The sequence below is a fragment of the Anas platyrhynchos genome, chromosome Z (genome assembly GCF_047663525.1).
Source record: "Anas platyrhynchos isolate ZD024472 breed Pekin duck chromosome Z, IASCAAS_PekinDuck_T2T, whole genome shotgun sequence".
Lineage (NCBI taxonomy): Eukaryota > Metazoa > Chordata > Aves > Anseriformes > Anatidae > Anas > Anas platyrhynchos.
Genome location: NC_092621.1, coordinates 85,534,879 through 85,561,595, shown reverse-complemented (window position 1 = coordinate 85,561,595; position 26,717 = coordinate 85,534,879). Strand labels below are relative to the sequence as shown.

The window sequence follows — 26,717 nt, the reverse complement described above, 5'->3', positions numbered from 1 at the left end:
GGTAGATGGTGTGGTAAAGGTAGCTGAAGAGTGGTCTGGGCTCTGACTCCAGCAGGCTATGTAGGCTGTGACATCTCCCCATGTGAAACCTGTGACTAAATTAGCTGAGTATTCAGGGGTAAAAAGTGTAGATGGAGTGTTTTCTGTTAGGCTCTTCTTTTTTCCTAATTTGAAAGCATCAGTGTTTTATTAAAACAGACACAGAGAAACTTGTCCTTTTAAGTCTTGGCCATGGCTACGAGTCCTGTGTTTAATTCCAACCCTTTGTCTTTATGTTCTGCGTTTTTCTGTGTGCCAGGGTGCTGGGTGCTAGTGTGCTATGTGGGCAAACCTGTCTGGTGGAGAAATAAAATACCTTGACCAGTAGGCTTGTGGTAATGGAGCCAGGGGCTGCCTGCACAATTCTGTTCTTCAGACCAGAAGTCTACCTGCTCTGTAGCCTCTTGGGTCCTGTGGCTGTTAGTCTTTAGAAAACCTCTTTGTGGGTCTTCACAGCAACCAGTGTGGTTGAAAAGACCTCCATGCTCTCCTGGGTGGCCAAGGGCCATCATTATGCCAGGAGCATAGCCTCTCTCTCCCAGGGAGAGGTGTAGCAGGCAGTCTGGTGATCCCTCTCAGTCATCCTGTGACCTCCCAAGATCCTATGAACATCCCCACTATGCCCAAGGCACACAGTGCCTGTGAGTGCTATATAATGTGCTGTGACAATGGACAAGGCATGCACAAGAGGGCTGCTAAGAGGTTTGGTGGCCAGAGAGCAGCCCAGGCTAGGTGGTGTGAATACAGGCTGAGTGTACCAGCTCACACCAGCGCCCCAAGCCTCTTGGCCCCTTTTTATTTTGCCACACAGAGGGAGTTGCTGAGGCAAGTGGGTGGTGGGTGGGAAGAGGAGAGCTCAGTGTGCATCCCCTGGGAAGGAGGTCTGCCAGTCCATGACTAACAGTGTGCCAATTGTCCACAGGGAGCACTGCTGATGGGAAGCTGCTGCCAGGTGACCAGCTCCTCCGGATAAACTCCACCATGGTAGAGGACATGTCCATTGAACGGGTGGCTGACATGATCAGGTATGGTCCTGTTTACCCTGTCCAGACAAGGGGACGGGGGCAAAGAGTGGAAGTGTGGGAACCCACTTTCACCAGGGTTTACAATGGTACGAGCAGCTGCTGACCCTGGCTGATTGCATCTGTCTCTGTTACAGGGAGGCTGGTGACGAGCTCTTCCTAACCGTCCTGCGCAGCACGTCGGTAAATGGCTTCTCGAGCACTCTCAGCAGCTGTGCTTCCCATCCTGGGCAGCCCTGGGAAGGTGGGGCAGATGGGCTGGCTTGCAGGATGCATGGGCTTGGCCGAAGCTGTGAGGGAGCTGCAAGGAACTACTGCCTTTGTGCACATGTGTGCCTTTTGAAGTGCTTCTAGGGATAATCAGTGGTAATGCCTCACAGCTCCCCTGGTCAGGGGGCAAGAGCCCCCACAGAATCTGCCCCATGTGGGGGGCTCAGTCAGTGATTTGGAGCCAGAGGCATCCTGAGAAGGTCTCAGGAGGTGACTGGCCATGGTTCTGCATCAGCCCCCTGTGAGCCAGGAGGGCATGGCCATGGGGAGGCCTCCCCCAAGGCCACAGGCATCTCACCCAGCATGCCATGTCTCATGCCAGCCCGCCAGGAGCAGCATGAATGCTCCCCACGTGCCACAGCTGTCTTGGCCCCAGAGGGGTCAGGAAGCCTTCTACACTCCAGGACTTGTAAGGCAAATGCTGAGGCTGTGGAATTCCCCCACCACCACCCTGCCCTCACTCCTTTAAAGCTCTTGAGTTTTTCTCAAGCCTCGGGTGCTTTCTAGCACTCCTTCTGACTGTAGGAAAACGTTTATCCCTTTTTCTCTGGGCTCTGCCTGCCTATTCAGTACTGAATCACCTGAGGATTCAGTACTAATCACCTGAGGATTTCCCCTTGATAGTTCAGCAGGCCCTGTGACTGGGCTGAGCCTATAAATTCGTCCTATGGCCTATAAATTCGTCCCCTGCTCTTTACTCTTCCATCTCTCTCCTGAGCAAGCAAGCATGCTTGTGCCGGCTGGGTTGTGCTTCCCTGATCTATCTCTAGGACGGTCTGGGACCTGGGTGTTGATCCTACTTTGGGAAGAGAAGCCAAGTTTTAGTACAAACTTTAGTGCTGGTTGCCCATTCCTACAGTGTAAAAATCACCAGCAGGGGTGTACTGCCAGCATAATGTGTGTGCCAACATAGATTTCAAAGTGGGTAAAAGCTGAGCTGCAAAGCAAGGACAAAATTGGGTTTGTGTGCTTTTTGGCTTCTTTTGATGTATGACAGTGGCCTGTAGGAGATAATTTTTTTTTCCCTCTAGCAAAGCATTTTGGGAAGTTATTTTCGTTTGATTGTTTGGACTTTTAAATTTAGCTCTGTTCTTTGAAAAAAGAAAAATGTTTGGTTTCCTTCAGAATTGTTGCTGGAGCTCTCAGGTTTAAGGTTAATGAGGTTTCTTGACAGTTCAGTGAAAATGCACTAAAGACAAAGCCTCCTAAATACCTTTTTCCTGCACAAAGTCCCCTAGGTGTTGGCATTGAACAGATGTGCACAAAGCCAAAGTGTTAGGCAAATCCCATGAATGGTGGCTTCCTGTCTTTTGTTAATTTGATTTCCCATGTCCAGTACATCAGTAAGTCTTGCCAATGCTTGGTCTAGCTTTGGAGATAAAAGAAAAATGAGAGATGTACAGGACTTGAATGTCAGCCAGCAAGGGGAAATGCAACTGCTTTTCAGAGAAAAAGAGATTAGAAAAACCCTTTATGAGATTTGGAAAAACCCTTTACAGGCCTTTATGCATTGCTTTAGAAGCAAATGGGACACAAATCCATTTTTGTCGTTTCCTTTGCAGGTCACTTTAAGGACACCTCCAAGTACAGCCACAGCTTATCTCTTGGGTTTGGGGTTGGCTCTTGCCCCACTCTGAAGGCAGCTGTGCTTAGAGCTGAGAGGTAACAACTCCCACTGATGGCTATCAGACCCTCTGACGTGGCTGCTCTGGCCATGCCAGACAGGATGTTCTAGGCTTTCCTGGGAGTAGCTGATGGGCATGATGCTCTCTGTGCCCTGGCAGTCTCTAGAAGGACTTGCTGGCAGGGCACAGAGACTCCTGCCCACCTCTCTTCCTCTGTCCTTGCCAAATGCACTTGGAATAAGATGATTCTGTGGCAGGCTGGGAGGCATTTGTGCCTCTGCTGAGACTGTGATAAGTGCTCCACCTGGAAGCTGTTTGGGTGGATACTAAGAGATGCTGTCTCTGATCGCCTGTTGGCATCTCTGTAGGGAATATCATGGTTTACAAGAGGAGGGACCTATTGGTGCAAAAACCTAGTGGTTCTGGTTCCTAAGCTCGTGTTATCTCTTGTGAAAGTGTCATGGTGAAATTGTGGTTATGTGACAGCAGCACGATGACATCAAGTTGTCTTTTTAGCCTTGCAGTTTTCTTAAAACACTTGCAATAGGTCAGTATGCTCTAGAAATCTCATCAGTGCTACATACACTGCTGTGTTCATGTGATACGTTGATAGAAGAGTTTTTGTCTATGACTTCAGGCACTCTGTGTGTGGCAGTTTATGGTATGCCGTGTTTATATATATATATATATATATATATATATATATATATATATATATATACACATACCCATCACAAACCAGCTGTTGGGTTAACAGGTTTTCTGCAGGATCCTGGTTTCATTGCAGGAGCTGGGCAGGTGCTTAAACACAGTAACTGTACAAATATGTAGTGAAATTGGTTGTGCACAGTATGTGTTGCATGTTTGTCCACTTGTTATTGGGCAGCTGGGTTTGGGCTCAGTGACTGCCCAGATAGTTCTGAAATCCTGCAGCATGCCTGGATCGTGCAGGAAGATGAGAGGCTCCTAACGTCTCCCGCTTCTGTAGGTGCGAGGTGGTGTGGTGGAAGCAGCGTTGGCTGTGATTGCACCCATGACTATACTGTGGGCTGCTCCTTCTGTGCATAGGTACAACAGGCCGAGCTGCCAACTGAGTGCTGTTATCTTTTCAGGGTGGGCCTAAGTCATCGTTCCTCACTGCAGAGAAGAGGGCAAGGCTGAAAACAAACCCTGTGAAAGTACGTTTTGCAGAGGAAGTGCTGGTGAATGGACACACACAGGTCAGTGGGGTGTGGCTGCATGTGGGCACTGTGAGCACTGTGTGCTGAGAAGAAATGGGTCCCATGCTGGGCTGGGTCAACATGGCCAGGACCCACAGAGTGGCTGTACCTTCACTGTGCTTGTCTGACTTGGATTTTTATCCAGGCATTTGGTCCCATCTTGTTTCCTGTGCTCCTCGGTGAAGTGCTGGCATCTCCAGAAGGCTTTATCTTTCATTTTCTTATTAGGGCTAATGAAAAATATCTGCATGTACTACTTCTATCCTTTTGCCACTTAAAGTTTAAGTAAACTTTATGCAAGCATTAGACAGCTGTGACACTGCTACCAAGGGATGTACTAGTCATCTCTTGAATTGCCATTCTCTCCGTAGTAAACCTAGACTGAAGTTTGGGCATGAAAAATCCTAACCCTAAAGATAAGAGGTGAATCCTGCTGTCAGTGCTGGTTCTTTTTCTGCCAAAGTACCTGGGTTATCTCCTCCTGGCCCTGGCCAAATGTATCATGGCCCTGAAAAACTGCAGAGACTCCTGTTTCAGTAAATACACCACTCTTGTGATCTTAATGGAGCATTAATGCTGATGACTAAATTATCTCTATGGCAATTGGAAGGAACCCAGAAGCTGCCTTTTGCAGTTGAAATCTGAAACCACAGTTTAGAAACATAAATTGTTGATGAGCCTCAGCGCTACCCAGCCTCCATTTTATGTTACGAGCTCAGTACATATTTCCATACAGCTGAATGATATGCAAGAGTCAGGTCCCTCAGGATCATGAAGTCAGCATCAGTCAATGTATTACTAGAACCTGTGGGCCTAGCTGTAATCTGGAGTAAATCAAGCTTGTACCAGACAAAACATGAGGGGTACAGGCTTAAGCAATAGGTGAAGCTTTCAGAATGAATTTGTAGTAGTCTATCAGAGCCTGCATGAAAGGAGAGAAATCCCATCTGGATATTCTGGTCAGCTAATTGGATCTGACCAGGGAAGTGATGATACTTAAATTGTAGATGAGAATTTATATACAGATTTCAAGTTCTGGCTGTACAAGGTGATATTCATATGACAGTATGTGGAGCTACTAGAAAAATATTGGATTAGGTGTAAACCAGCACAACTTTTCTGAAATTGGTGGAGGAAGCAAAGGCTGTCAAAAATGTGATGTGTTCATGTTACTTAGCATGAAAGAGTTAGAGCTTGTGCTCAGGAGCAGTGGCAACGTTTGCTCATTTTTCTCAGTGGTGACTGTAAGTTGTTTGAACCCAACAAAACAGGCAGTGGAGAAACAAGGAACAAAATTCAGAAGTGTCTTTATATTCTTACTTGTGGTACTTACATGGCATATGGACTCACTATCAAAAGCAATTAAGGTTGTGAGATTTATAAGGTGTTGCACAGCAAATGAAACATAAGAGAGGTCATCTTCAAAATGCCATTTTCAACCTTGGGAATGTCATGAGAAGTAGAATGAACTGCTTTAAAATTGGAGGAATATGCTGCTTCGAAAACATAAAGATGTGCTGAATGTCCAAGGATGGAGGAGTAAGCTTTCTCAGTACAGAAGAAGAACAAGAACAAGGCTAAAAACAAGAAGGAAGGTGCAAATAACCTCTACTAAAGGAAGAACTCTAGACAGCCCCAGAAAGAATATAATATGTTCCCAGTTCTTTCACAGAGCATTCAAGGGAGGTGCTATTTTGGTAGCATGGATGATTTAAGTACGTCTCGAGCTGAAGGCATGGCTGCTGCCAGTGGGAGGAAAGTGTCAGAGTGGGAGGGTAGTGCCCAGTAACAGGAAGATGTCTTTTCTGACAGCCATTTCTCCTTCTCTGATAAGGCGGGAGGATAGCTCTCAGCTTTTCTGTACCTGTCAGGTCTTCCTATGCTATGTGGGAACCAGACAGTGGGCATATCTGGGCCATGTGCAGCTGTTGAACTAGCTGGAGATACCTGGTAAAGGTATTTGTTAGACTCTCCTTCCCTCGCTCTGTCCTGGGAACATACTTACAGAATAAGTGGTGCCATAAAGACAGTTGTAAAAGTAGAGAAAGATTTTCATTTGATAAATGTCCCTTCCCACCTCTTGCCCACCCCCAGCAGGGTGGCTCTGTGGGGTTTGGAGGGACTGCAGCCAGCACTGCTCAGCAATAGAAAAAACACTAGTGTGATACCAACGCTCTTCTAACTGCATGTGCAGAGCACAGCACTTTGTGGTTTGCTGCAGGAAAGGTAGCTCCATCCCAGCCAGACCCAGCACACCTACATAAACAGAAGCATGGCATCAAGGGAGGTGATTCTGACCCTCTTCAATGGTCTCATGAGACCCTGCCTGGAGTGCTGTGTTCAGCCCAGGAAGCAAGACACAGACCTGCTAACGTAGGTCCAGTGGAGGGTCACAAAAATGATCAGAGGGCTGGAACACCTCTCGTGTGAAGAAAAGCTGAGAGGGTTGTTCAGTGTGGAGAAGGATCTTAGGAGACCTTATTGCAGCCTTTCAATATTTTCAATGGGGGTTTATAAGAAAGATAAAGAGAGGCTTTTTACCAAGGCCTGTAGTAATAAGACAAGGGGGTAACAGTTTTAAACTAAAAGAGGGTTGATTTGGATTAGATGTAAGGAAAAAATTTTCTGCTGTGAGGGCGGTGAGGCACTGAAACAGGTTACCCAGAGAAGTTGTGGAAGCCCCGTCCCTGGAGATGTTCAGGGCTGGATTGGATGGGGCTTTGAGCAACCTGATCTAGCAGAAGGTGCCCCTCCCTGTGGCAGATGGATTGGATCTAGGTGGTCTTTAAAGGTCTCTTTCAACCCAGACCATTCTATGGTTTATACTAGGATGTATTGTGTCAGGCAGAGCAGCCTGGTGCCCAGAGGCATAATGTCTAATGATTAATTAGTGGTTTTTTTTGTTGTTGTTGTTCTGCAGGGGAATTCTCTTCTTTGTATGCCAAACGTTCTCAAGGTATACTTGGAAAATGGGCAGACAAAAGCTTTCAGGTTTGAGACAAGCACTACTGTAAAGGTAACGTGGTTATCTGTCTTCATTCCCACCACCTCTATTCAGTCCAGTTGCAACAGTGCATGTAGTGGAACTTGCAACCTCTTAGTTGCATTGGCCAGCTGGTGCCAATTGGATTGTCAACTGCTGCTGATCAAGCTGGATTTTCCTTGTCCTTCCTGAAGGGGAAGCATTACTTTGGTTCTTTTTCTTCTCAGCAACTGGTTTTCACAGAACTTACAGGAGCTTGGCTAGGAGACCACTACAACTTTGTTAAGTGTGGTTGAAGTTGTGCAAGAAGACAGCTTACTTGGAGGACTGACAGATCACCAGCTGTCCACACAAACTTTGCTTTCCTAGGAAGCCACATGACCAAATGCAGAGGAGAAGGTTGTTTAATACAGCACTGATGATGTACATACCTGAGAAGGAGAAAAAGTTTCCTGGTCTGGGACGTGGAGAGTGGAGTCCAGGTGTGGGTATTGTGTGAGCTCAGCAAGTGCACTTTTGCCTTGTTATTTGAAGCCCATGTCCATGTTGCAGCCTCATTTCTGCATTGGTGAAAACATCTTCCCTGCAGGGACATGAAAACCAATGAACCCCTTGAGATGAAAAGCAGCACCACCTCCCTAGGATTAGTTGTGCTTGGAAGCATCACAGATGAGTTAACCATTATTCTCTTCAAAGTACAAGGCACCAGATTCTAAAGCCATTAATACAACACTTTCCATAATTGTCTTATTTAGATTGAGGCCTAAAAACTGATTTTTTTCTGGCCTGATCTGCAGTGTTGCTCACTGTTTCCATTGGAGTTAATGAACTTGGCTCGTTCACATTGATAGCAGGCCGTAATTTCTTTTAAGTGTTAAGTATTATCCTGCAGCAGTGCAGTCACTGTGGAAAGATATGTGATGACCAGACTAGAGATAATTGGGCTGGAAGAATATTCAGGGCAAAGCAAGGAGAATTTATTTGTAATGCAATGAAAATTTTCTTGAAGAAGAATTTTGTCTGCTTCATCCCAACTTCACAAAACTGTTGTGGTCTCTCATGCAGTGAAGTCCCTGCAAACCTTGTGAGAATCATTTGCTGAGCAAATAAAAAGAAAACAGCGTAATCAAACAAGGAGGCAGTGAGGATGTGGGGAATGAGTTGAAAAAAGATTTGAATGTACACCTGCAAGGGATTTACTTCTAAAAGATGGATTAGCTCCTCATGTTTGACTTGAGTTTCTCACCTCTAACCTGGAACAACCTTTTCTGTACCGGAGTTGAGTGAAACCCTCACCAGCATCATCACAGTAACACTCAAATGTGTAAAATACTTTCTGAAATAATTGTTTTCTAAAGTTCCTGTGTTGTGTTAGAGATCCTTGCATAAAACTGATAGAAGTCAAATATTTATGCTCACCCCATGAGAACTGAATGCACTGGAGGAGTTCTGTTTCAGTTTGTACTTAGTCAAGCCTTACATAATGTTTTCTGTTTGCCAAAAACCCATTTATTTCCATGACGCTTAGTATTCCAACAGAACTCTTCATATAACTGAAATATTACATCAAATTTGGTAAGATTTTCACTAATGATTATGGTTTCAAATTCTTGGGGTTTGGTGGAAAAAAATGTTTTTCACCAGTTGTTTTCACTTTCTTCAAAAAGTGTTGTAGAGTTCTAGAAAGCTAGAATGGTTAACAGCAAACAATTGAATTGAAGGTGACAAAGTGTTCAAAACCACCAAACTTAAAAACCGTAATGCAAAAACTTTGGACATGAAGCAGCCCAGGCAATGCAATTCTAGGAAATTAATTTGATGCCTACTACATCTTGAAGATTTGCATCTTATTGCGCTCTTAGCAAGCTGCAGTTTCCCTCCCTTGACCTCCTGACCTACTAAAAATAATGTGTTTTCCTGCCTTCATCTGTTCTTCCCATGCTTCCCCTGCAGTTCCTTTGGCTCCCTTCATTGCCCACGGGATAGCATCAGTGGACATGGGTGGCTCTGAACACTGTCCTGCCTGGCCGATGTACGCTTTTGTTGCTTGGCTGTCCTGCTGGGATAGCACAGCAGCTAACCCCCAAGCTTGCGTGTGGCATCACAGAGAGTCTGTCATCATCTGTACCTCCACTTCTGATGAACTTACAGGCTTTCTCTAACCTTGAGACCTCTGTGGTCTAGATCATTGTGTTCAGAAGTTGTCAGTGAAGAAAGGAAGGCACTGGTTTATTGTGAAACACCACTAAAAAGTCTGCTGCTGTGTTGCTGCAGCAAGCTTGTTCTTGGCTGCGGAGACTCTTGGGTTTGGCCGCTGCCTTTTCATTGCTGTCCCACACAGCTTCCAGAGGCTGACCGGAATCGTCTACGCTGAGTGTGCTAGTATTGATCAACAACTATATTTAATTATTTGACCATCCATGTGCCTTCCCTTCCCAGGATATTGTTCTCACCTTGAAGGAGAAGCTCTCTATCCGGAGCATTGCACACTTCGCCCTCACCCTGGAGGAGCAGTACAATGCAGCAAAGGTCCACTTGCTGCATGAGGAGGAGCTCATTGAGCAGGTGTGGAGAACCCCTTGCATGGCCCCACAGCCGTGCTAGGGGGCACGGATACCAGTGAGTTGTAGCTAGTGAGGTGCGGAGAAGGCCCAACTCTGCAGGTGTCACAAGAGAATGGGCTTTGCCCCATCTCCAGAGAGAGATGCTTCCCTCTTCTCTCTGCTTTTTGCATGTGTTACCACTGCATTAGCCAGAGCCCCCTGAGTAACAGAGCTTTCAGAAGTGCTTCGCTCCCTTTAGAGAACTTGCAAAGCAATACCCACAGGCTGATAGGGCTTGGATTATGTAGAGCAATCAGGGAACAAGTATGGTTTGTGCCACCTATCAGACAGGCCCATCAACAGAGGATCAGTTGAAATTGTCTTAAAATAGCTCTGTATTGAGCCATTTGCAGTTTCTTTGATAGTCAAAGAGAGTTAACCCAGCCAAGCAACAACTTTGATCAAGCTCCTAGCAAGGAAACAAACATGTTGTTAGCTCTGTTAGTAATTCTGAGCTAATCTAATGTGGGAGAATGAGTCTACTTGTGAGTCAACAGTATGAACATGACGCTTTGCTGGTTGGTGATCCACTGTAATGCAGAGAGGTTTGGTAGGTAATACCATCTATCCCTTAAGCATGTGTCTGAGAATTTCTGTGTAGATTTTGTTGATTAACTTTTACTGGATTTGCCCAGAATTAAATATGCTAATATATAACCCAGGGATTTTACATTGTGGTGAAATTATGATGATGATCCAAGTGTCTGCTTTGGGCTGCTGTATCTGAAGACTAAACTTTAAAGCAGAGAAACCTGCCCCTTTGCAATTTTCATATGGCCTTGAAACCTCTGTCATTCTTATGCTACAAATATGAGATCAGTAGATACTAATAAAGTTCTATCAAATGCTGTTTGGGCACTACCACAGGAAGAAGCGAAAACCAGAAAAAGAATCTAAGATATAAATACAGAAGCATCTCCCTGTGTTTGCTAAGGACAGTGGCTGATCTGCAGCCATCCCACTTGCCAGTGCTTTGAATGATTTCTGTGAGTTCATATGAGCCAGGTGCTCAGTATGCATGTATGGAGGGACTGCACCAGTTGTTCTGGCATGATGCTGTTTGTCCATTGCAGGTGGTCCAAAAAAGAGAATCCCACGACTACCGGTGCCTCTTCAGAATTTGCTTTGTCCCAAAGGATCCCTTAGACCTCCTGCAGGAAGACCCAGTTGCCTTCGAATATCTTTACCTGCAGGTGAAACTGAGGCATTTCATAATTCTGGATCTTTTCCCATCCAGTACTCATTTCTTCTTTATGCTGAAGCATGGTTTAAGCCAGTTCAGTTACGTGAATATGAAATGCAGAGCATATAAGAATAAAGCATTTGTACTGAACTTGCAGTAAATTCTTAAATCGGTTTGCGAGCTTGGCTTTTTAACAGAATGACAATGAAATGAGCTGGGTGACTCCCTCTATTTGGCCCATACTAGTCATATAGGAGGTCTTATCCTGACTTCTTTTTGAGCTTTGTAATAGTGACATCATGCTAACTGAGCTGAGTTTGTTCCAGAGCTGCAGCGATGTGCTTCAGGAAAGGTTTGCTGTGGAAATGAAATGCAGTGTGGCATTACGTCTGGCTGCTCTACACATACAAGAGAGAATCTATGCTTGTGCTCACCCACAGAAAGTATCCTTGAAATACATTGAGTAAGTTTGAAAATTTCTGTGTTATGTTGTGAGTAAGCCTGGAAAAAATAGTGTCATCCTCTCTATGTTTGCCTAGTGTTTAGTTCTGGTTAGGAGACTGTCTCTGACCCAAAGAGACTACACTCTGTTCATTTTGCCTGGTGTTTTAACGCAAGGTAGCTAGCTGCCTGAGCCTCCCTGTCTTTAACCTGCTGAGTTGCCTAAATAATATGGGTGTTATAACATCTGAGCATCTCCCTAACCAGGCAGAGATTCTGGTTCAGGAGGGACATCAAATTGCAAATCTCCTGCTTAATTGTGCTTACTAAGGCTGCTTCTGCCAGTATACTGAAATACACAAGCTGTAATTTGGAGAGAGAATAATCACCAACTTTTCACAGTCAGTACTTTACATCCATTCACCCACCAGAACTTTCCCAGAAATACCTAATTTCAGTCATTATGTGAAATAATAAGATCTGGAAAACTACAGAAAAACCAGCAGGTGTGCTGTGCTGCCTGCCAGTGATGTTAAATCAAACTTTCCCTGAAGACCAGCCCTGCTTTAAGAAATTGTCGTGGGTCAATCATTAAGTAACTGGCATTTGTGCTGTAACTGCACCACAGAGCCAAAACCACCCTATACAGTGCCACTAATTCCCTGTGTACAGCCAGACATACTCGACCACATGCAGTCAGCAGAGAGTGAGAAGCAAGTACAGACAAGTATGCCATTCTTAGTTCATGGATATTTAATACTTCAGTTGAGTAAACCTTTCAGCAAAGCAGATGTGCCAAATTTTTAGGTGTAGGGAACCAGAGATGTTGAAACATGGTAATCTTGTAACCGAAGTAAAGTGAATGTAAAGACAGTTTTCATCCTGTGCGTAGCAAGGACAGACAAGACCAATATGCTTACTGACCTTTTAGATTGTTACCTGCGTAACAGTGGAAAAACAGGCGTTTTACATGAGACCACATGCTCCTCCAGCCCCATCAGCTGGCTGCCGTTCAGCATGTTCTCTTGTTGCTGTGGGACAGCACAGTTGGGACCTCTTTTGTTCCCCTTCCTGTCTTTCTGTCAGGAGAGACTGGGGAATTGAAAACTTCATCTCACCAACTCTGCTTCGAAACATGAGAGGGAAGGATATCAAGAAAGCCATCAGCTACCATATGAAGCGGAACCAGATCCTGCTGGACCCTCGGCAGAAGGTAGTATGCGTGGCCTGGGTTGGAGGTGCCTCCTGGAATACTGGCAGCATTTCTCAAGGCCAAAGAGGGCATGTCTTTCCTGTGCGGGTCTCTTCTTTATGTGACTGCTTGCTGTGTTTTTGTTTTTTTTTTTTCCCCCTCATATTTTCATTTTGTAATCTCTGCAGCATATGCACCTTAATTTCCCCATATAGTGTGTTGTGATGCAGTTTGCTTGTGCAGTTGTCAGATGGTAATTGTGGTAATATAGTATGGTCCTATTCAGATTTATTGCATATGGAAAGCAAGCTTTATGTGTTGGTCAAATACTGTGTCCTGTATGAAAAGAATGTCTTCTAGCCAATAGGCTAGCTGACAAATTTTATTCTCTGTCATGTTTCTAAACAATGTTCCTTGTCTTGCAAAATGAAGCATATGCTCGCAGCAGTCCAAGTGCGTCTGAACTACCTACAAATCCTGAGTGACCTGAAGATGTACAATGGGAAGATCTTTAATGCCACCCTGATGGTATGAGTGCTATTTATCAATGTAATTGGGGTTTAATATGCTGTCTCAGCGCCTCCTCTGTGCATCTTCCATGCAGTATACTTGGACAATAACTGGAAATCCAGGACACAAGGAGTAGTTTTACCCTTTTTTTCCAACGGTGAACAAGATCAGCTCTAAACCAAAGCAAACCCTATCTAAAGCAAGGATATTTAAATATTGTTCTACACTGTTGACATAAGACTAGCAGCTGAGCCTTCTTCCATGTCTTTGCTTTGATGCTTGTAGAAAATGTAATAGAAGGCTCTGCTGATGCTGTTTCAATGAGCTCTAGTATGATACCACTCTTCCCGTCCTTGGGACCTCTTGGTAAATATTGGCCAGGGTGTCTGCAAGGGTAACTCAGCGTAGCTCCACTGAAGTCAATAACAAAACAGTTACCCAATAATTATGCGTAGTTTCCTAATCGAAGTTTGTGACTGGCCCTTCAGATGAAATCTGTCCATGTTCTGAATGTCAAAAGGTATTCAAAGATTAATATCTTAGCATGTTTCAAAAAACAACTGTTATGAAAATATTTTGGCCAATCTTAAACCTTTCTGTAAAAAAGAATTCTGTTCAGGCAAGAGGTTTCTTGGCTAGTTGCCTCTCCCCATGTGGATCTGTAATGAATGATGGACCACAGTTCATGGAGTGCTGAGCAGTATAGGTGGGCCTGTACCAGAGGAGGAGCTTTCTGAATGGTTTGCAGTAATGTCTAGGTTTACACCTATGTGCAAATTGAAATATTTCTGCCAAACTATATGGACATTAAGTTAACATGTTTTTTTTTTAAGTGTCAGATCCTAACAGAAAGTCTTGATATTGCTTCCAAATCCAAAAATGCCTTCTTGAAGTTTCTGGCCAGCTCCAGTAGGTCTTACTAGGTCTATCTGGCACAGCCAGCCAGGTGACACTTCTGATAGCAAGCTGCTGCTGACCACCTCTTTGGATCTGTTAGATGCCTGGTGCACCTCTGGGGCCACCTGCCTTGGGGGCACAGGGAAACTTGCGGTCCCCAAGTCAGAGAAGAGAACGGCCAGGAGCAGGTGACCTGACGGCCTGTAAGTAACAAGGGGCTCCCTTTGCAGCTGGCTAGAGCCCAGTTGTAAAGGGAGTCCAGTGTTAAAAGATACCACAAAAGAAGGGGTGGCTCAGGAGTCCCTGCCCAGTACAGGCAAATGGGTTCCTGCTTAGATTTCAGCTAAAGATTCAACCTCTCTCCCTACAGCTACAGGACAGAGAATCATACGTTGCACTGCTGGTGGGTGCCAAGTATGGGGTGAGCCAGATTATCAATAGCAAGCTAAACATCATAACAAGTCTGGCAGAGTTTGCAAACATCAGCAGGGTGGAGCTTACAGAGGAGTCTGAGAAAGTGAGCATGGTAAAAATCTACCTACAGGATCTGAAGGTAAGTGGTGCTCTTGTGGTAGCCAGCATGTGGCTGCATCAGGGACAGAGAAAAAGGGGGGAGTCATGCACACTGTCTTTTTTTTTTTTTTTAATTAAATCTGACATTAAGCTGATGGTATCATTAGTACAAAAGGCTTATGAGCTCTCCTTCTGAGTCTATTCTAGGAAGAATACCAAATGAGTGAAGAAAAGTTATTATTCTTGCTGTGCTTTATCAGCGAGACCTATCAAAGAAAACCCAACAAAAACTATTTCTCTTCTTTCTCTGTGTTTCATACAGAAACAGAGTGCTGTACAAATATGGCCATATGGGGGAGAAGAAATGTCTTTTCAGTGTGCCGCATGTTCCTGCAGACTGTGGTACAGGTGATGTTTGCCTGTTCTAACGTTGTTGTTTTCTGTTCCCTTACTGGAAAAAAAAAAAAGATGCTGACTCTGCTGCTGGAATCAAACAGTGCAAAAGATCTTGTTTGCCTCATCATTGGCTACTACAGACTGTTCGTGGATGCGAATGCCTCCATATTTACTTGGGGAGAGAAAAGACAGCAACCGCACCGTGTCTCAGCTGAAGAAGGTTAATTTGCCAAAGAATGGGGAGAAAGTGGGTGGATCATCCAGCAGTATTGGTGTTATTCCCTCTTAAGAGCAGTGTCATGCTAGAACAGTAGCCTGGAAATGAACAGTGACATCTACAAAATGTTGAGACTATCAGCCTTAGTGTCACTGCCATTTTTCCTTGAACCCCAGACATGTTGGGCAGGGGGAGAGAAGCAATGATTATCATCTATTTCCAAGAAGTGGAGGCGGTTTCTGCCATTGAACCTGTTACTGAGCACTTGCGCTTTTACCAGCCTCCAGAACAATTTACCCTCTGGCCAGCATCTGCTGACCAGGAGAAGGAGAGTCTGTTTGCCATGCTGTCCTGTCTCCTGTAAGGGTAACTCCAGTCTAATAGGGTTTGCAGGCAGAGGCTTTAGGCAACGTGTTGCCTGGCTGCTTTTCTGCAGCTCCCTTTGGTTACTGTGCTGCAGTAAAAGCAGACAAAGCAGGCAGGAAGGACCAAGCCTCCACTTACGGGTTATGATCCTGCAGGTCAGATTGCATCTTTACATTGTTTACTGATGAGGATCTGAAGGCAGAGTTCTCTGGGCTTTGAATCCCTACTCTGTGACCAAGTTTGTAAACCCTTTTCTGGCTGTTCCTCTTTGCCACCGCAAAGGACAGGCTGACAGATGTGTTTAAATCACAGGATACGAATCTCGAACCTGCAGTGATTCTGAAGACTCCTGGGAACTGGATTCCTCCTTAGAGCATTGCTTGGGCATGCCCGCAGCATACAGCAGCACCCCTCCTGCGTGTGAGAAGGAGCTGGGAGAGCTTCACAGCCGAGAGAAGGACAGCAGCACAAAGCCCCAGGCTGGAGGAAGTGACCAACACGATGCAGGTGGCAACACAACAGACAGTACATCTGAGGCTTCAGATTCAGCCAACACAGAGAGCCGAGGGTTTAAGACAAGTGGTTCAAGTGACTCAATGGATGCACTGGAGGAAGATGAGTTGGAAGCTTGCTCTTCCTCCAGGCCAGAGTTCTTCCACTTCTACACACCAACTGTACACGAAATGAACAACTCAGATGAGAGTTTCTTTCCTGTTTGTGCTGCAGAAGGCTCCAGCAGGGCAAAAGACAGGGACTTCTTCTGTTTCTTGCAGGTACCAGAAGCAGAGGAGCATGGACGTGAGCACAGCCCCTGGGAGGAGAGAGGAGTGGACATAGGTGTGTCTATGCTAGGGTCCAAGCTATCTGAGAGAAATGCCATGGGCTATTACAGCCTGTGTTGCAGCGTATCCCCTGCAGGCAGTGTAGAGAAGAGCAACATCAGTCACAGCCCTGGAAGAAGGCCTTGGAAAGATGTGTCAGCCCAAGAAGAGGCACACTGTGGAGCAGAGCAGGTAGCAGAAGCGAGTGATCTCATTTTGGAGCCACCCCCAGGCTTTGGTGACACCAGCTCTGAGGAAGAGTTCTATGATGCTGCAGACAGCCTCAGCCCCCCGGACACCCTGGCAGGTAAACCTGTACCCACCCCACTGCAGGTCACCTCCTGTCCTCACCTTCCTTCCTTCCTTCTCCTAAGCTAGGGTGATGGCTGTTTGCCACGTCAGTCTTCTGGGAAAGAGCATCCTTCAGCTGTTCAGAGTTTTCCCAAGACTGTTGTAAGACCTTTGAACACCCGTTCTCTGCAAGCCACTCTTCATCAAAGAATACTTTACAAAGCTGCCAGTGAACGTGCATATAGAGGTCAGAACAGCAGCTTGGCAGAGAGATTTGTCATCACATCTAAGCACTCACTCTGAAAAGAGTTGGTTTTCAAATGAGTTTGGCATTCTGGGAAGTCCCCAGGTTTCTGGAGGAATTCCAGAATACCAAAGTATGGTTCTGGCTGATCTTGAAGCCATCATGCTGCAGGAGTAAGTTCTGTGCATCCTTCTGTATAGGCTGAGTCTTTGGTGATGGAAAAGGTAACGAGTTCCAGAAACAGAATGCAAGAAAGATATATGCCTTTGCACTAGCAGACACCTTGATGGCAGATATTCCTGTCAGGCACTACCTTCACTCTGCTATTCTTCAAGTTTTGGGAAAGCTGGAAGCAGTAAAACAGCTTATTGCTCCATGCACCCCTGAGATCAAAACAAATTCTGGGGTTAGAGGCACGCCATGTAAATGGGGAGGGTAGACTTATGGCTGAGCAACAGCTCTCTGTAATCGTATTTTCTCACCAAGGAGAGGATTCTTGTTTTCTGAATTAACCAGCTCTGCTAGCACTAACTGAACCAAAGAATTCATTTTATGTAGTTAAAATAGTGTTGGCTTTTGAGTTCTTGCATGGTGACAATACAATGTTCAGGCACAAAGCTGTTATCTCTGTGTGTTTTTATGGTCTAAATATCCAGGCTGGGAATTTCTGAGGCTTCTCTTCAGTGTTAATAAATCTGCTCCTGTAGGTAATGCTCTAGTGTGCTGCTTATAACACCAAATTTAACATGAGAATTATAGCTGTACCTGCAGTCAGACCAAGCGACTTCAGTAAGCAAGGGGAGAGATTATCTATCCAGCTCCTTTCATAACTAATCCTCTACTTCAGTTTTTATAGCCATAGGTCCAAATAAATTTTTCTTGATGTAGCTTGGTCTAAGTCGGTGCATGACAATAAGAGAGGCTTTCCTTTGGCACTTAGGAAGCAGGCTCTGTTGCCAAACCCTTATGTCTGCAATTGTAGGACTTGAGTTAAAAGCTTTTTGGCCCGCTATGTAGGTGTATGTGTATCCTGCTGCCTGGGGCCATTTTCTGACTTGCATCCTCTTTCCTTGCCAGCAGCCTACAAGATAATGTCCCAGGAAGGTATAGACAACTCCTGCAAGAAACCAAGGTGTTACAGCCTGGGGGAAAACCTAATGACAAGGCAGACAGCAAGAGAGAAGAATGGAAAGGAGAAGCAGCTGACATATGCCAAGAGCCTGAGGAAGAGGAGATCTTTTCTGAAAACCAATTATACCTCACAGGTCACTTTCCCACTGGCTTTACCAGACTCCCTGCAGAGCTACTGCACTTGGCCACCCACACCACCACTGCTTGCTCAGCCCCCAGATCCACCATCCCCAGAGAACTTCGAGAAAGATGCAGAATCAGGACTTCCTGCTGCCACCCAGGCCCAGAGAGACACGGCTAGCACAAACCCATCCTCTGACATGATGGAAATGGAACCTGACACCATGGAAACAAAGTCAGTGACTGATTTGGTGGTTTCTTCCATTTCAGCTGTTCGCCTGCAGGGTGACCACAGGGAGGAGAGTGCAGGCATTGCCATACCTGTGGATGACCTTTGTCCAGCACGTGCTGCATACCCACCTTTCTTGTTCCTGGAGGAACCCATGTACCTTCCCAGGGAACAAAGCAGAGTTGTCCGGGGAAGTCCCACAATGGAGGTAAATACTGGGTGGCCAAGTGATGAGAGTTGTGTGAGCATCGGAGATTGGCTGGCCCAAGCAGCACTGGGAGGGGAGGGTGAGATGATGGAAGTCAAGCATGAGGCTGGCAATGTCCCTCTGTTCCAGGTCCGAGAGGTGACTTGCCCTGCTGATGAATGTACTCTGCCCTCTTCATGCTGTGTTGCCAGCATGGCCATTCCCCATGGGGTGACACAGGACCAGGATCTGCTTCCTGCTGCTGGGGAGCAAGCTGCATGGGAGAAGCCTGTCCTGGCTCCCTGTGAGGAAGGAAAAGCTAACCTTGACAGCTGTGCTGACTGTGAGAGTGACCATGCCTCATTGCAGGCAAAAACCAGACAAGAAATAAACAAGGAAGCCTTACAGAAAGTGCACAGTAAAAGTCACATGGGCTTTCCAGATGCAACCCAGCTGTTAACAGATTGCAGCAGCACCTCAGGGGTTATAACTCGCCTCTCCTGGCTCTCATTTGGTGCAAGATCAGACCTAACATCACCCAGCCCATCTCAGAAGAGAACAGATGCCCCACTAGAGCTTTTGGACTCTCAGAGGACCAGTAGGTGCCTAGAGGTTGATGTTGTCAGAAAGGAGATGCAGATATCCTCAGCTACACTACCCTTTGAGAAAGAGCTGAAAAGCAGACATGGGCTGGATGAAGGGGTGTCCAGAAAAGACACAGAAAATGTTGCTCACGAACAGACCTGGTCTGTTCAGATTTCTCCCAGAGAACAGGTTACAGAAGTGGAGAAAGACTCTCCCCTGACTCCTTCTCAAGGGCTTTCCATCTCCTCAGGCGTAATTCCCTTGGGCTCATTGGAAAAAAGAGCAGGAGACCACAGGACTTCAAATTACTCCTTCCTCTGCTTTAACCAAAAGAAGGATGAGCAGGCACTTTCCGGACCTATCATGACCAGATTTTGGGGATTTTCCATGATGAAGACATCACCACCACAATTTGGAATGGACAAGTGCAGCTGTCAGCTATCCTATGTCAGCTGCTTTCACAGGCCTGACGAAGAAGGAGAGCAGGAAACCACCATTCCTATGTGCAGCTTGTTTCTGCAGCCCCTCACCACCCCACCATCCACCAACCGCAGTCTTCCTGGGTCCTCTGTGGACAGTTACCCTGTGACCATCGCTAGGGACAAGGCTGTGTGGGACCCTCATGTCCAAGCCCTCAGCCAGCTGAATGACCAAGCACAGATGAGCCCCGCAGACTTCTCCTGCTTCCTGGCCTACACTACAGAGCTCAAGGAGGTTGTGGGAAACCTCTCAGGGAACCAAGCAACCCACCTGCAAGACCGATGTGCTGAGCAGGGTGCTGAGAGCAAGGGTGCCCTTGGCTTAGCCTCCCAGGACCTGCTGTCCAGTTGCAAGGAGCTTCTGAAAATAGAGCGGCCACTTGAAGAGCTGCAGGATGCTTTGAGGGTGACATTTGGGCACCTTGTTCAGCTGGCAGTGGCCTGCTTCCAGGTGACACACTGCCAGCTGTGCAGGCAGAGGCAGCAGGAGCTCAGGGCCGCACTTGTGGATGTGGTAGGCACCTATCACCAGTTTGTGCAGGCTGTTCACCAGCAGCTTCACAGGCAAGGATGCCCAGACCTGGGCACCAAGCTCCTCACTCGCCAGCACACAGCCCTCACTGCTGCCATGTTTTGCCTCATGCAGCAGTTCAGGGTGCCCCCACTGTTTTGACAGGCCAGTTGGTGGCAGATGGATGCGGTGAGTGGAGAGGAGCTCAGATGTGTTCCCTCCGTGCAATACCAGGCTCTCCTGCCTTGGATGTTTAGACCCCCAGCTCAGCAAATAGTCATGGAAGGGCATGTCCATGCGCATTGGCAACTGCCCAGTTCAAGGGTGGCCATGGGGAAGGGCATGCCCCGCTCTAGCCAAGCTTTGTGTAATTCTGTGTACACAAGCACTGTGTAATATGCAAACTCATAGAGCAGTAACTTCAGTAACTTACATATCTAGCCTGGGGTTTGTCCCTCACCTCCCGAATGCTTTGCAGACGGCTAGTCTCAGGGTGGTGTCGTAGCCTTTTTCTGTCACCTGCGGAGAGAGCCTTTTGTCTGCCTTTCCTCAGTCCTTACAAACATGCCAGGCAGGGAGATGACCAAGCAGGCTCTGAAGTTGAGTGAAATCGACGTCCACCCTGGTCTGACAAAGAAACCCAGGCTGCTTAGTCCAGTCTCTGTGGCTGAGCTTGTGATTGAAAACACTTCGGGGGGGGGGGGGGGGGGAACCACTATATATGTGCTGTTTGACTGCTTTTGCAAAGGGGGTAGAGAAGGTTTTCCCAGGCTGGGGATACACCATATCCTCTCCTTCTGACATGGTTTCTGCAGGTCAGCCATATCTTCTGTTCCCATTTGCTGATGCTAAAGAAAGTCCCTAATCAGCATCTTCTTCCCTTTGCCCCCCCTCGCTATGATATATCAGCCGTGTAAGTGTTTAAGAATCCCTGTCTTCCGAAAAAGGAAGTCCTAAGACTGAAGTACCAACCTGACAGCCATTGAGATGAGCCATGATGTTAGCCTCCCTTGGAGAAGGCAAGCCCCTTTTCCCAACTTTCTTATCAATAGCTCATCTTGCATTATGTGCTAGGTGTCCCTAGCTACGTATGAGCTGTTAGCATGTAAACGTTTTCTAAGTTGCGTAGTCAATCAGTGTGCCTTCCAGTGCTGGAGGTACATCCTCAGGTCTCCAGTGATAAAGAAGGCAGCAAAAGGTCCCCGAGTGCTGTTTTCTGACTTTAGGAATTTGTTTGCAGGGGTGGTGCTTCCAACAGTCCCTGCAGATGAGTGTGCTCAGAATGGAGGGGCCTGCCTAAGGCAGCAAAGGGGAGCAGGTAGGCTCCCAGCTGCCTTGTTCCACACAAGGTCACCCCATCTCCTCATGTGCCCAGGAAGCGGGTGGTCAGGACTGTCCCATGATTCTGAAGTAAAGGACAAGTCCTTGCAGCTGAACCCTAGTGTAGGAGATGGAGGCCGCTGAGGGTGCTAGCGGGTGGGTACTACATGGATGCTGTAGCAGTCCTAAGGGACCTCCCATGCCATGGAGATGCTGAAAAACACCCATAGGAATCTGGCAGCCTTTAGCAGCCCTACACTGACTCCAGTGCAGGTGCTGCCTCTCACTGTGCACCTACAGGCAGAAAGCTAGGCAAGCTGCCCGAGGGCCATCTGCTTTCCTGGCTGCAGAGGCTAAAGTGCCTTCAGCCACGGGGGGAGGATAGATGAATATTCACTGAAGCAGGATTTTGTGACAGTTATCGCTGGCAGGTTGTTTTAGTTAGTGTGTGTGCTGCTGCCTAACAATCTCAGGGGATGAATAAGCAAGACAAAATCTCTTATACTTAAGCCAAAGTGCAGACTTGCTGCTTTAGCAGGGTGCAGTGACACCTAACTATGCACTAACAACTGATGAGCAGTGCTGTGTGACTACAAACAGAAAGAGCCCACAGGCTACAATAAAGCAACAGGCACCTGCAAAGACAAATTCTGCCTATATGGGGATCAACAACTACTGCCTATCAACAGCTTCAGTCATTGACAGTGGGTGTTCTTGTTTGTTTTTAAAGCAACAATGACTTTGATAACTTTATCTTGTGTGCATCAAAAATGCTCTCTGCTCAGGACATAAAATGCATCATGGTTCTGTGCAGAGCACAGTCAAATCCCAGATACCTTTTTCAAGAGGAACATCAGAGTTAGTGAACGTCGCACATTAGTGCAGGATGATGGATAATGGTAACACAGCAGTAGCTGTAAGGATGCAATGTGACTTTAAACGTTTTATTTTAGGTTGTGAGCAGCATGCACAGAATTACCTACAGGCTTCAGCCAACTCTTCAGTACAAGAGGTATGAAGAAAATAGCACATGGTGTACCTGTGAACTTGATTCATTGCAGAATCTCTTCCCATCCCATGTTCCCCAATTAGAACAGCACTGCCCTTTTCTTTAGGAAGGACTTTTATTCAACAATGTGCTCTGTAATTCTTCCTATTTAATCAAGGTGAAAGAAATAACCATTAAGCTCTCCTCCCCGTCTTAGAACAGTTGCAGGTTTAAGAGTAACAGATTCTCTATTTTCATTCGCAGATGCTTGTTAAACTGAATTCCTGTCAGTTCTTCGTTGATGCCAAGGCTCAACTGGCTTTTGTTTTTCATTTCAGGATGAAAAGTCATTTCCAGCATTGTACTGTTGAGGCAGAATGTGTCACTCTTGACGAGGTCTGTATGCAAATAAATTTAAGCAGAGCTGTTTTTTCTATACGTGTTCATGCTAGTGCCTCTGCTTGAAATCTGAAGTTTGCTGCTCTTCCCTGCAGAACTCCTTAACATCATAAAATAAAAGAGTTTTCTTGTGCATCGTCATGCTGAGGTATCTCCAGTTACTTCTCTGCATCTGGAAGCACGTAGCCTTTTCCAGAAGAAACTCCAGCTTTCAAGGCATCTGGCCAACTTCGGGTCTTGTAGTAAGTTGACAAGACATCAAAGACTGTTAGGAACAGAGACATGTACCATGCTCTGATACGCTTATCCATGGCAAGCCATACTACATATTCCACTGGCTGCAGAACATTAGGAACTGAGAATAGATGATGCCAGAGTAGATTAGCATAGGGCTTGTGCTCCTTTTCACTTCAAATCTTACGAGCAAATGTTTAAGTTAGCGTATCTGAGAGCAAGCGACGTACCTATTTTGATGATGATGGGGAAGCTCTGACTAGGAAAAGCATAGGCTTTGACAACCAAAGCAACTTGCCTTGGTTCAGGCTGACACTGGCCTGTCCTCCCTTGCCTAGGAGCTTGAGTGACTTCTAGCAAGGGCAGCCTCCTCACCTTGAATTGTGCAAAGCTGAATGGTGCAGTCCTGCTCCCTGAGAATGGGCTGATACAGAGAAGTGTGAGACTTTTAAAACTGAAACACTAGGGACAAGGCCTAGCAAAAGAGAAGTCTGCTACCAGTTTCCCTCACCACTCATTTTAAATGCTCTCTCAGAGCCTGTTAACTTTACCCACCCAGGCACATGACAGGACATGGCTCAGCCCCTCACCTTGATTAATTGCTAGTGTCTCCGAGTGGTAGTTCTTGGTGTTTACAGCTTTTACCATGTACTCACGAATTGGGAGGCGGGCTGTCTGCAAGGACTGCTCTTGTGCCCTTCGCAGAGTCAGCTTCTGCAAGGGGAACAAGAACAAGGTACCCAACGTGCACAAACATCTATAGCATGAACATCATTTTGAGGACAAGCAGCTATGAAGCTGGAAACTGTATTGGAGTTCATTTCACTCGGACTGTTCTGGTCTCTGCCTGGTGCTGGATCCAGGCAGAACCTTGAAGTTCTGTCAGAAAAATGGATGGTGGCACAATAGTGATGTCTCAAATCAGGGCAGCAGCAGCACTGGGCGCTGCCACTCGGATGTCTGCTCAGTAGAATGTAGGGCAGACAAGACTTTCAGATTCCAACAGGCTACTACCCACCTTGTGAATACTTTCATCCACCAGGCCTCCAAGGATGTACACTTTTTTGGGATCAATATCTTCAAGGACTAGAAACAAGATAAGTACATGCTCATCACCTAAAACAGTAAAGTCATGCGCTACACCATTCTCCAGGCAAGGCCCAACTTACATGAGAAAGCTGTGGCCAGTCACCTTTCACCCTCAGACTGTGCAGGAAGCCAAGGCTTCTAAGACAGAAGTGTCTGCCTGAACCTGCAGGCAGCGTGAAAAGGGGAGAGCACACGTAGACCGAAAGCACAGACTGCCAGGGATGCAGCTCTATAAGCAATGCTTTGCTCCTTTTCATAACTTCTATTCTGGCACAAGGCTGATGTGGTGTGATCCTAATCTGCTCTGCAGTTAGCTTCCCACTGTCAGGGTCACCTACCAAACAAACACACACACACACATGCGCCCCCTCACCAGATTCTTTACCAGAGCTGCTTTCTTCCATAGAACGAGAAAGGGATCTGTGTCCCCATGAACATGGGGCCAGGTAGAAATGGAGGGAGAGGAGAAAATGAACTCAGCACCAAATTAAACAATAAAGGGGATATTTATAATGCATCCAAAACTGCCACTGCATCTCCACTTTTCTACTTGGTAGTATAACAAACTGCAGGTGTCTACACAGAGTTTTAGGTTAGGTTTGCTGCAAATCAAAGCAGCATTGCTTCAGAACTTCATCCTGTGCCAAAACAGATTGAAATCGGAGTAGACTGAGTGTAAGATCTAAGGACACAGTATATCTCATGCAGCTTGAGACAACGAGTGCTTGGAATACGATGCATGAAATATTCCTAAAATAAAAGCTTAAAAAAAAAATCAATCCTATGCCTTGGTTCCCTGTGCTTAAAGCAAATAAAATATTTACCATTCTCAGAGTCAGGAGTGAGATAAACAATGGCATCTAAAGGAAACAGGTCCAGGTAACTTTCTTGAGTAGTATCCATCTGAAAAATGCAACACAGTAGGAGAAGCCCATTAGTCCTCAGTTCAGCTGCCACAAGCTTCCAGACAGAAAGAAGCATACTGAAAGTGATGCCACTGCTTTTAGGTGTCTAAAACCCTACAAATATGTTTTGTTTTGTTTTTCTTTTTTTAACTGAAAAAAAAAAAATAATTCTACATGGGCACTGATTGAGTACGTCAAGATCCATTAAATTCTCATCAAAATCTCTAGACATGGTTTGAGAAAGAGAGAGAAACAACTTCCTCATTTCAAATGAGATTTTAATTCTTGAAAGATTCAGGAATCTCTGTTTCACGTGATTTTCTCCCCTCACTGTTACAACACACGGCCCCAGGTGTGCTGCAGAACACATACATAGCTCAATGTCACTACCATAACCTGCACGCGTAGGTCACATCCCTAAGTCCCACTGAGCTTGGTACAGCAGGCCAGGCCAGCCCAGCACTGACCCGCACAGGGCCAGCAGCACGGCTGTAGGGTGCCATTAGACAGGAGCACAAGCCACTGCAATGGGGCAGCCTTTCCTTCTAGGCCTCAAGAGCACTGTAGGCAGCAACCCTTACCAAGTAATTGGAGAAGCCGTCGTTCATGCGAAAGCACTCCTCGTAGATCAACGAGCCCACGACAAACTCGGTCAGGTAGAGCCAGAACGGCTTCTCGGCCTGTCTGTTGGCCCCGTAGAGCCTCCTGATCTGCGAAGCAAGGCGGCTGGTTTCCTTGCAGGAGACACCGAGCACCACGTTACTGACTGACACGGCCGACAGCAGGGGGGTGCTGCGTCCCCCGCGGCGTTCAGCCCGGGAGACCCCCGGCGTGCAGGCGCCCCGGCTGCACGGCGGCCCCGTACCTTCAGCGACATGCGGTCGGCCATGCCGAGGTCCACGCAGAGCCGGGGCCCCGACGCCCGCGCCTCCAGCAGCCGCTGCTCCGCCAGGGCCTTGCTGTGCCGCCGGGCGGCCCCTGCGGGACAGAGCCGAGAGACCTCCAGGGGCTGCCCCCCCCCCCCCCCTTCCCCCGCCGCCCTCCCCCGGCCCCGCGCCGCTCACCTCGGCCCCCGTCCCGCCGCGCCCGGCTCCGCTCCCTCTCCTGCCGCCGCCGCCTCCTCCGCGCCGCCAGCACCCGCTCCCAGCGCCTCCGCTTCCGCAGGACGTTCCTCTGCGGGGCGGCAGGGCGGACACACGGCTCAGGGCCCGCGGCCGACCGGCGCCCACCAGGCCCCGGCCCCCGCCCCGGCACCCACCGAGCACGGCGCCGCTCCGCCCGCCCCCGCCGCCGCGCTCGGCCCCGCGGCCGCCGGCTCGATGCGCAGCAGCCGCAGCGCCTCGCGGAGCGCCGCCGCCTCCCCCGCCTCGCCCTCGCCGCCGCCGCCCTCCATCGGCGCCGCTCCCCCCGCTCCGCTCCGCTCCGCTCCGCTCCGGCGCTGCCCGTGCTGGGCGGAGCGGGGCGGAGCGGGGGGCGGCCGGCCCCGGCGTCGCCCTTCCTGCGCTTGGAGAGGTTTCTGAAGCCGCTGAACGGCGCTGCAGCTGTAGGGGGCGGCTGCCCCCGGGATGGGGTCGCGCAGAGAGAGAGAGGCACAGCCCTGCCAGAGAGTTTCCACCCTACCCGTCTGGGCACGGGCTGATTCATTCATTCATTCACTCATTCATTCATTCATTCATCCATTCATTCATTTATTAATTCGTTAATTCA

General features: G+C 47.3%; 2 protein-coding genes across 12 annotated transcripts in view; one reads left to right on the top strand and one right to left on the bottom strand.

Moving 5' to 3' along the window:
- FRMPD1 (FERM and PDZ domain containing 1) overlaps positions 1-22,923 on the top strand; it is a 48,811-nt gene extending 25,888 nt beyond the window's left edge. For 5 of the 8 annotated variants that reach the window (XM_072031370.1, XM_038171301.2, XM_038171295.2 and 2 more), the window contains 13 exons: positions 962-1,064; positions 1,199-1,244; positions 4,069-4,176; positions 7,097-7,192; positions 9,599-9,724; positions 10,836-10,955; positions 11,272-11,408; positions 12,473-12,599; positions 13,011-13,106; positions 14,356-14,538; positions 14,967-15,114; positions 15,790-16,605; positions 17,911-22,923. In XM_072031370.1, coding sequence (XP_071887471.1) covers positions 962-1,064; positions 1,199-1,244; positions 4,069-4,176; positions 7,097-7,192; positions 9,599-9,724; positions 10,836-10,955; positions 11,272-11,408; positions 12,473-12,599; positions 13,011-13,106; positions 14,356-14,538; positions 14,967-15,114; positions 15,790-16,605; positions 17,911-20,237 — 4,433 coding nt within the window. In that variant the 3' untranslated portion in view covers positions 20,238-22,923. Of the gene's footprint in view, positions 1-961; positions 1,065-1,198; positions 1,245-4,068; positions 4,177-7,096; positions 7,193-9,598; positions 9,725-10,629; positions 10,749-10,835; positions 10,956-11,271; positions 11,409-12,472; positions 12,600-13,010; positions 13,107-14,355; positions 14,539-14,966; positions 15,115-15,789; positions 16,606-17,910 lie in introns of those variants that run through there. The other 3 variants (XM_038171300.2, XM_038171299.2, XM_038171303.2) reach the window with 3 other exon arrangements.
- On the bottom strand, positions 22,501-26,403 carry TRMT10B (tRNA methyltransferase 10B). Of its 4 annotated transcripts, none has more exons than XR_005261858.2 (9): positions 26,269-26,403; positions 26,075-26,183; positions 25,876-25,988; positions 25,592-25,744; positions 24,930-25,008; positions 24,186-24,268; positions 24,035-24,102; positions 23,607-23,730; positions 22,945-23,047 (listed from the first exon to the last, which is right to left on the bottom strand). XR_005261858.2 is itself a non-coding variant. In XM_038171308.2 (8 exons), exons 1-8 carry the CDS (start codon positions 26,401-26,403, stop codon positions 22,941-22,943), a joined length of 888 nt encoding a protein of 295 aa, XP_038027236.2. In that variant the 3' UTR covers positions 22,501-22,940. The 4 variants fall into 4 exon arrangements, 2 of the variants coding, with proteins under 2 accessions (XP_038027236.2, XP_038027239.2); XR_005261859.2 differs by having other exon boundaries at positions 22,945-23,018; XM_038171308.2 differs by lacking the exon at positions 24,186-24,268 and having other exon boundaries at positions 22,501-23,047.
- Positions 26,404-26,717: the final 314 nt, after the last annotated feature.